Source organism: Suricata suricatta, chromosome 1, assembly GCF_006229205.1.
Source record: "Suricata suricatta isolate VVHF042 chromosome 1, meerkat_22Aug2017_6uvM2_HiC, whole genome shotgun sequence".
In the NCBI taxonomy this organism is placed as follows: Eukaryota; Metazoa; Chordata; class Mammalia; order Carnivora; family Herpestidae; genus Suricata; species Suricata suricatta.
Window position 1 is genome coordinate 140,376,076 of NC_043700.1, and position 9,176 is coordinate 140,385,251.

The 9,176-nt window shown below is 36.7% G+C and overlaps 1 protein-coding gene across 1 annotated transcript in view; it reads right to left on the reverse strand.

The window, feature by feature from the left end:
- Positions 1 to 8,859, reverse strand: part of ODAM (odontogenic, ameloblast associated) — a 9,781-nt gene extending 922 nt beyond the window's left edge. The window contains exons 1-10 of the mRNA XM_029930909.1: positions 8,809 to 8,859; positions 8,663 to 8,704; positions 8,083 to 8,130; positions 7,297 to 7,530; positions 5,921 to 5,968; positions 3,761 to 3,865; positions 2,940 to 2,987; positions 1,853 to 1,924; positions 1,266 to 1,424; positions 976 to 1,034 (exon numbers count right to left, since the gene is read on the reverse strand). Of these exons, the coding sequence (XP_029786769.1) occupies positions 1,005 to 1,034; positions 1,266 to 1,424; positions 1,853 to 1,924; positions 2,940 to 2,987; positions 3,761 to 3,865; positions 5,921 to 5,968; positions 7,297 to 7,530; positions 8,083 to 8,130; positions 8,663 to 8,704; positions 8,809 to 8,859 (837 nt within the window). The 3' untranslated portion in view covers positions 976 to 1,004. The remainder of the gene's footprint in view (positions 1 to 975; positions 1,035 to 1,265; positions 1,425 to 1,852; positions 1,925 to 2,939; positions 2,988 to 3,760; positions 3,866 to 5,920; positions 5,969 to 7,296; positions 7,531 to 8,082; positions 8,131 to 8,662; positions 8,705 to 8,808) is intronic.
- Between the last annotated feature and the right edge of the window lie 317 nt (positions 8,860 to 9,176).

The window sequence follows — 9,176 nt, forward strand, 5'->3', positions numbered from 1 at the left end:
AAAAAAAAAAAGCTACAACAGACAAACCATTTCAGTCTTTAGTTTGTGGTATGCAGAATGGCATAAAACTGTGTTAAATTAACAGGGCACAGATGAGATACTTTTGAAGAACAAACTATTCCTTACGTAGCTTTGCAACTCAAATTAATTTTTCAAGTTTATGGCTTTATTAAATGAACTTTGCTTTTTTATTATTTAATTATACTTTGTTTTGGCTCTTTGTTTCTTTTAATAAGATAATTTTGAAATACTAGACTGTAAAGCCTTTTCCTGTTTGTTTTTTGTTTGAAAAGTCCAAGAATGTACTTACACAGGCATTTCCCTTGCTATTTTATGCCATTCAGAAAAGACTCTTAGACAGCAGGGAGGGGATTTCAAAACAAACCTCTTTTCTATTACTTTTCCCTTCAGGCCATATTGTTCGCTTTCTAGTATTTACTTTTTACTTCTTAATGCCATTCCAGGTTGCCCTTCTATCAAACACCCATGAGCCTCATCCAACCAAGCCATTAGGACAGGTGATTAATTAAGGTTATATCTGATATAAAAGTCATGGAATTTTTAACTTCCATGTGATTGTGCACATTGGAGACTTTACTTCATTCCAAGCTAATACAGAGGCATTGGCAAAGTTGCTTCTAGATTGCAAAGCAAACTGATGATTTAGGAGACCTAACTCTATACTGTGTCTGTAGTAGGCCTTTTATGCAGACCTTGGATGTTTACGACTTGTGTTTTCAGAGCTCGTACCAAAAATATGGCATAGGCAGACAGGATTCTTGAAAATTTATTTTTATTTAAAAAAATATTGCTGAAGTCCCACAAATATTATCAGCTTTGTAGGACTATATAAACAGTAACTTTTTTTTTCATTTTGATAAGACCTCTTCATTTGTTTCCCCGACAGTTTTTTCTTTCTCTTTTAATTTAGGGTATGTCATGGTATTTAATACATGCCTCTTGGCAAATACCTACCAAAATATCTCAATGATTAAGACACCATCTTATGGTTCCTTTTGGTAATCAGTCTTGGCCTAGTGAGAAAAGGACACTCACAAGAAGTTCTTAATAAATAAAAATTAATTGTATTCTAATTAAATGATTATGAATAATCAATTATTGGCCTCCCTATTCAAGGTAAAGACCACATATTTTACTATATCATTACCTCTCTCATTATTTCCATGACTAAGTCCTATAAACATTGACTTTATATTTTCAATTAGATAACAATTTCTTACACAAAATGAATCTGATTACTCTACCTTCTTTTCCATCACATGTGGGGTAATGGTTGGGTCTATAGCAGGAGCAAAACCACTTGTAGGGCTGGGTTTTTGTGAAGTAGAAGGAATGAAAATTCCTCCATTGGCATGCTTAAAGTTTATCATTTCTTTTTGTGAATATGGTATCACTCCTGCCGGCTATGAAGAATTAGAAAGAAAACAAAGTGGTTACTGGTTTAAGTACGAGGTCAAAATTGGGAAGAATATAAAGCAACAAGATTGAGATTCAAGGCACAGAATTTACTTAAGAAGTAAATGACTTAATTAGTTTTATAGGTTATAATCTGTCATAGAAAGGCTGCAAATAAATACTGGCAAACCTGGATGTCCCTTGTTACCTGGTTTTAAATAAGTGTACCTAAGAGTGGGTCATATATAGAGCAGTAGATATTTGATGAATCTGTAAATTGAATCTTGACTGGCATAAGATTATAGGTGGAAGGAATAATAATTATTGATGGAAAAATAATAATAAAATTTTCATTAAAATGCATAGTAGTGTGGGAACGTGCAGGCTGTCAGTTGCTGGTTTCTGGTAGCTAGCACAGTGTGGTAAGTGATGTTACCATCACAACAATTTCAGATACTGTGTCTGTGAAGGGATCTAAGGCTAGTTGCTGCTGACCTCCTGGTATAACCTGAAAATTTGGAAAGTTTTTAAAAAGTCTAAATATTTCATCTATAAAATAGTGTTTTGAATCAAAGGCAGTTAACACACATCCCGACTTCTTTAATTTCAGTTTCTTAAAAACAAACATAATCATTTAGATTCAAGAAAGAGAAAAGCAGCTCATGACGTGGGACACACAACTCTGTTTGTGTTGTCAGGAGCTTGCTGGACATGCCCTGCTGGGCCCTGGTATTCTGTTGAATGTTAACAATCCTGCAGAATACCAACATCAGACAAGGTCATGTCTGAACATGATGAAATACAACAAAAACAAGCCAATCTTGTGTAAAGCAAGGTCACCATGCCAGCCACAAAAATACCACTCATCCTGATATCCTGGATAATCTGAGTAAGTCTTCTTGGTTTTTTGTTTTGTTTTGTTTGTTTTACTAATCATGGCCTTTGCCTTGCTCTGTTGTTCTTATTTTCTAGGTAAGAATTGTTTAATTAACCAGTCGTAACATTACCCATCCTTTCTTGAGAACACCCAATTCAGACTTCCTGAAGTCTCCCCCAAATCACCTAACAGAAGCCTAGACCCTATGAACAGTCACCTTCCTATTAACATACCCACAGGGGTATCTGAGTGACTCAGTTGGATAAGTGTCTGACTTTTGATCTCAGCTCAAGTCATGATCTCATGGTTCATGGCATGGAGCTCCATGTTGGGCTCTGTGCTGACAACACAGAGGTTGGGATTCTCTCTCCCTCCCTCTCTGCTCCTATCCCACTTATGCACAATCTTTCTATCTTGCTCAAATAAAGAAATAAACTTAAAAAGTTTTATAAAAAAAAAAGACAACCTCAGTTCCCCATGTGTGTCCACCCTCAGTGCAATGAGTAGATAAATCCAATTTTGTTGAACTATGGTGGTGTTCCTGATAGGTTTTGGCTGAAAGGCACTGATGGAATTAATAGGTTATGAAGCAAGTTGTTTGAAAAGTTAGTGTGTTTTTTTTTAATGAAAAGTACGCACTACTTACAGGTTCTGCTTGTACTGGAATATATCCAAATGGAGTATAGAATGGCATCTGTCAGATTTTGGAAAATGCATTAGATTTTGTCATAATTTTGTAATAAATGACTATTTAAAATTATATATTATATTATATGCTTTTTTTGAAGGTTCATATATTATAAGCAGTACAAATTATTGATAAATTACCAATCTTTTACCAGCATCTTTTAAATCCATATGATTTCTAGGTTAAAATTTTCCCTTTCCTTTTAAATTAACATGACAATTAGAATTACAACTACTACTTACTTAAAGCATAATTTTCAGTTTTCTCTAATTTGGTTGTAGAGTGGTGATAAGCCACTAAATTTTTCCCCCATTCTAACTAAGAAATCTAGTTATGTATGTGCCACCTGGAATTACATTAGAATCCCAAAAATGTATTGTAGGTCCACAAAGCTCAATATAAAGTTATCTAACTGTATCTAGTGATCATAGGTTCCTTCCATAATGGAGGCTATTTTTTTTAAGCAATAAACACATGTAAATATGACAAGAAGGATACTGGTAGCTTTTGAAAAATTAGAAGATTTTTTCCAAGATGATGCAACTTTTGGCCTCTGATTTTACTGAAGTCCACTCACTGACTTTGTTCTTTTTAAGATTCAGCTTTGAGCATTTCCAAGTTAGCGAAATGTTAGAAGAATGCATGATATCTTTCTGTGACAACTAGTTCAGGCTGTTGACTTTTGCAGTAAATATACTCATATTCTCTTCTCTGAAAATTTACCATAACTTCTCTATTCTCAGAAGGAACTAGTCAGATGACAATCAGATGGTAGTTACCTGCTCTTCAAATTGCTGCTGTCCTGTTTGTGGAGGTGATTGTGTGTCTGTTTGTTGAGGTTGTTCCCATGGTAGGAGCACGTAGACTGGATAGTACTGAAGCATCTATTTGTAAACAGAAAAGTATGTAAGAGCTTCCATTAGAGCAGCATAGGCCTTTAAAAAAATCTTCTAATGTCAATATTGGGTTTTTAAATAAATTTTTAAAGTGTTTTTATTTATTTTTGATACAGAGAGAGACAGAGCATGAGAGGGGGAGGGGCAGAGAGAGAAGGAGACACAGAACCGGAAACAGGCTCCAGGCTCTGAGCTAGCTGTCAGCACAGAGCCTGACGCGGGGCTGGAACCCACGAATGTGAGATCTGACCTGAGCCGAAGTCGGAGGCTTAACTGAGCCACCCAGGCGCCCCGTTATAGCTGATTTATATCTAGTAATTTTATGAACAAAAAAGATGCACAAAGTAGTTCTTCTCAGACTTTAGAACACTCATATTACACATGACACTGGACTTTGTTTTAAGACTGTTTGGTCAAACACATTAAAGTAGTAAAATAACAAGATTTTCAAGGAAGTCACCTTGGACTTTACATACAAACTGTAGGTTTTATATACAAACTTGACATACATATTACTTTATGAATATCTAAGAAGAGAATAGACTATGTAGCATTTTCCATATTTTTTGAGAATCACTATTCTGCAGGATATGGTAGTAGAAGTTCTATGACAATGAACACATTCTCAAGAATGTGTTGCCTTTACTAATCGCCATTTTATTAAGACAATCCCTATGCATATTTAGAATATTGGACAATATAGAAATAGACAAAGGAGTGGTTTAACTGCAACTTTAACACCCACCTTGTCAGGTACTGGCTTCCATTTACATCTGTGTGTGTCTACGTATGCACGTGTGTTCACAGAAAGTGGGCATCTTAGTACATACATAGAGTTAGTATGCTGTTTTGTTTCTCGCATAATTAGAGACAATACTAGACATAAGAGTTAAAAACAACAACTGTAGTTCTGTAAGTATGTTTTGTGCAGTGGTTCTTACTTTGGGTTACGAACTACAATCACCTAGTTAGCATTTTAGCAGATGATCCTACTTGAGATCTACTCCAGGTCTTGATTCATTAGGCATGGGCAGGTCCAGGCATTAGTAGTTTTCAAAATTACCACCAGAGGTTCTAATGCAAAGCCAGGGTGGAGAGTCACTGGTTTAGTGGTTAAAAGAAGAATGGAGAATTATATTCCAACTCAGCTGTTTACTTCCATTAGGATTGGGAATTTAATCTCATTAAGAGTTAGTTTTTTGATCCTTAAAGTGAGGTAATTCTACTTACCATTATCTAACTCTGTAAAGGCTCTTAGAATGAGGTAATGTCTAGAAGTAACTTTTATTTTCTAATGAGGGTGGGACAAAATTACATAATACGATTACAGGGGAGCCATTTTTGGCTTACAGGGGAGTAACTTTTGATGAAATGGTCAGTTTTCTGCTGGTGAATAATTTATCTATATCCTTATATCTTTGAACCTAGTCTTTTATAAAATTAATTAAACTAATCTTGAGAGGGTCTTTCACATTACTCTAATGATTATACTAGTTGGCATTCATTGTTTGAGATCTCTTATTTAATAGAAATCGACACCATTTGATTGTAATATGAATTTAAACTGAAAATATACAAGAACCTGGAAATAGTTTGAGCAGAGCACTGTAACTGCCAAATAACATGGTGAGTGCTTTGTTATCTCTTCATCATATCATAGTTTACCAGGTTAATGTATCCCCCTCTAAAACAAAATTTAGGGTTGGAAAAAGTCAGGCCATAGTGTTTCTCTTGAGTTCCCAAAGGCCAGTACTAATGCCATACAGAGGTAACGTGACCTATGTCACGTTGGAAGGCTCGGTGAGCTCCTTCCAATTCCAGTAGAGCGATGCCCTGCAAACTCAGGGGACCCTTAGCTGCCCTTCCATCAGGAGTTATTAAGTGAGCTTAAAATTACCAAACTGATGCAAGCCCAGCAATGGATAATTTTAAGTTTTTATAGCCCTGCTATAGGAGTCAGAGCTACAAATATAAAAGAAAGCTTTAGGTGAAGGCTATATATGACCCTCCGTCTGCAGGAATGATGGTATTCCAGTCATTTACCTGTGCTTGCTCCTGAGGCGCTTTGAAGGAGAATGCATAGGGCATAGCCTGCCAAAAAAGATATAAAAAAGTTATACTTGATGTTTTAAAGATATATTAAATTTTTTAATGTTTGTTTATTTTTGAGAGAGAGAGGACAAGTGGGAGAGGGGCAGAAAGAGAAAGAGAGACGGAGACACAGAATCCAAAGCTGGCTCCGGACTCTGAGCTGTCAGCACAGAGCCCAACACAGGGTTTGAACTCACAAACTGTGAGATCATGACAGGAGCCAAAGTTAGATGCTTAACCAACTGAGTCACCCAGGTGTCCCTAAAAATACATATTCTTCATGTAAATTTATTTAATTTGAGAGAGAGAGAGTGAGAGAGTGAGCATGTACACTTGTGCGTGCGCACACATGAGCAGGAAAAGGGGAGAGAGAGAGAGAGAGAGACAGAGAGAGAGAGAGAATCTCAAGCAGACTCTGCTGTTCGCGCAGAGCATGATGTGGAGCTGGATTCCACAAACAGTGAGATCATGACCTGAACCAGAATCAAGAATCCAATGTTTGGGGCGCCTGGATGGCTCAGTTGGTTAGGTATCCAACTTTGGTTCTGGTCATGATCTCACAGTTGGTGAGTTCAAGCCCGGTGTCAGACTCTCTGCTGACAGTGCAGAGCCTGCAGCCTGCTTCAAATTCTGTGTCTCCCTCTCTCTCTCTCTCTGCCCCTCCCCTGCTCTCTCTCTCTCTCTCTCTCTGTCTCTCTCAAAAAGTGAATAAAACATTTTAAAAAAAGTCAAACGCTTAAGTAACTGAGCCACCCAGATGCCCCTATACTTGACTTTTTAACATCAAATCCCAGAGCTGTTTTTCTTAGACCTAACCACATACATGTGTAATTTGTATATAAGACTTCTGTGACAACAAAAGGGTATCTATTATGTGTCTGTCATTAAAGCAAATTGTTTCTTTTTTAAAGATGAAATTTCCCTTATTATCTTTCCTATGACCTGTTTTACCACTTTTGATTAGTGGCTGTAAAAGAATAGCTGATTGAAATGGTATTTTTTGTGTTAGAAATCAGAAAAGATAAGGAAGTACTTCCAGTGGTGACAGAGCAAACTATGAGAAAAAATTCGTTCTCAGTAACTCCTGTCTTATTTTAAAGTTTTGTTTGTTTGTTTTTGTTTTTAAGAGAGAAAGTATGAGCCAGGGAGAGGGGCAGAGGGCGAGAGAAAGCTCATGACCTGAGCTGGAATGAAGTCAGACGCTTAGCTGACTGAGCCACCCAGGCGCCCTGCTCCCGTCTTATTTTAAAGCTGATTCATAGTTCCTTTTCACATTCAAAATGAGTTATCTCTCCAAAGAACAACAAGATGGGAGAGTCCCTACTTACGTGATTAGGTCCCTGCTGGGTCTGCGGTGACCTTTGAGGCTGGGAGGGGTCCTGTTGTCCCACCTGGGTTCCTTGGGCAAAACTGACCCATCCTGGGAAAGGTGTCTGATTTGGGAACAGCCCAGCAAACCGATCAAGAGCTGATAAAGAGAATTGGGAGAGCCCTGGAATTTGAGCTTGCTGCTGCTGTTGTAGAATCCCAGAGAAAGGAGGAATCCATGAATTAAATGGGCCCTGAGAGGACACAAAAGAAAGGAAGGAAGTGTTTCTCTTTCATTTCAGAAAGAGTTTAAAATCAGTCCTGAGCAAAAGAAGGAAACAATTCAAAATGTAAACAATTTCTGCAATCCTATCACTGAATATAAAAAAGGACGGCATTTTAGCCCATTATGAGCTGTGCAAATAGCATGAACAATGCTAAATTCCCAGTGATCATAAAAAAATACGGGGCACAGTGAGGTGGATGAATAGTATGCTGCTGCTGCTGCTGCTGCTGCTGCTGCTGCTGCTTCTTCTTTTTAAAAACTGAGTATGACTTTGTGTAAATAGTTAATCTCATAGTTTGGAGGATTTGTGCTTGGCATGTATCAAGTTCTCAGTAAATAAATCTTAATCAGATTACAACTTTTACTTTTGTCTTCAAACAAAGGTCATTAGAATATATGGGATGAACCCATAACCTTAAATATTGAGATTTCAGAAATGAAATCAGAATGTATTTTGGTCTCACACAAAGCACTATAAAAAATAAGTCGTAAGAAAATCTTAAAATAATTATCGATGTACCTGAAGCTGCAGTGGCTGAAGCTGGGCAGTATTAAGATTCAGAAGTAACTAGAAAAGGAAAGATAATATGAAAACAACATTATTACACATGCTAAAACTATTAAGAACAATGTTTACTACAAATAAAGAACAAGTCAGAGCTGACTGATCAGTTTCCTGCTGGTAGTAGTGTTTTCTCATTAAGTTTATGCTAAATTACAGTGATGGAGATTAGGATTTGACTACCGCTTCCCTGCTGTGTATGAGTTTATACAACTTCAGCCCATTCCAGTGGGTTAGCCAGTCATTTTATGCTCTTAAACACCTATATACATCTGTATTAGGTACTTATTCTAATATGTATGAGATACTGTCTCTGCCTTTAAAGAGTTTACAGTCAAGCAGGGGAGCAAAATAATATACTAGAAATAACCTGGTACACCCAATAATCATGAATATGGGAAATGTATTTGGATATAAGAGCTAACAGATAGGAATGCAGGGGAAATTAACCAAAGCTTTTCTCTCTTCTCTACTGGGTTTCCTTCCATATAAACAAACAAACAAACAAGACAGAGATCTTGTAGGTGTTCAAACTAACCTCATTGCTGTTGCTTGCAGACATGAGGCGCTGTGGGCTAAGCTAAAAAATCAACAAAAAACAGAAATGGTGAAAGAAGGATTTCTCATTTAAGAAGGATTAAAGGTTTCGCAAAATGATTTTAGTTGTATCACAGGATCACTTACTGGGGCTGACATTGTGGCTCCCAGTAGCCCAAGAAGAATTATAGTTTTCATTTTCAGATGAAATATCTAGAAAATAAATTGTGGAACTGAGCTTTAAGTAGAAACTCTATGTAAAAATCATGATAACAATAATTGGTGGGTATTGTTCCATCAGAGGAGTGGTTGGGTAAATTCTATAGTATATACTTATGTATTAGGATTTAAAATTTTAAAAACATACTTATAAATATCTATCACAGAACTTATTCTTTTTCTCAGAGCAGCTGTTTATAAAAACCAGAATTCTTTGCTTGTCCTCTTAGCTTGACCAAATAATTCATTTGGTGGCATGTGACATAGTTGAATGAGTTAGAGAACAAGATGGCATC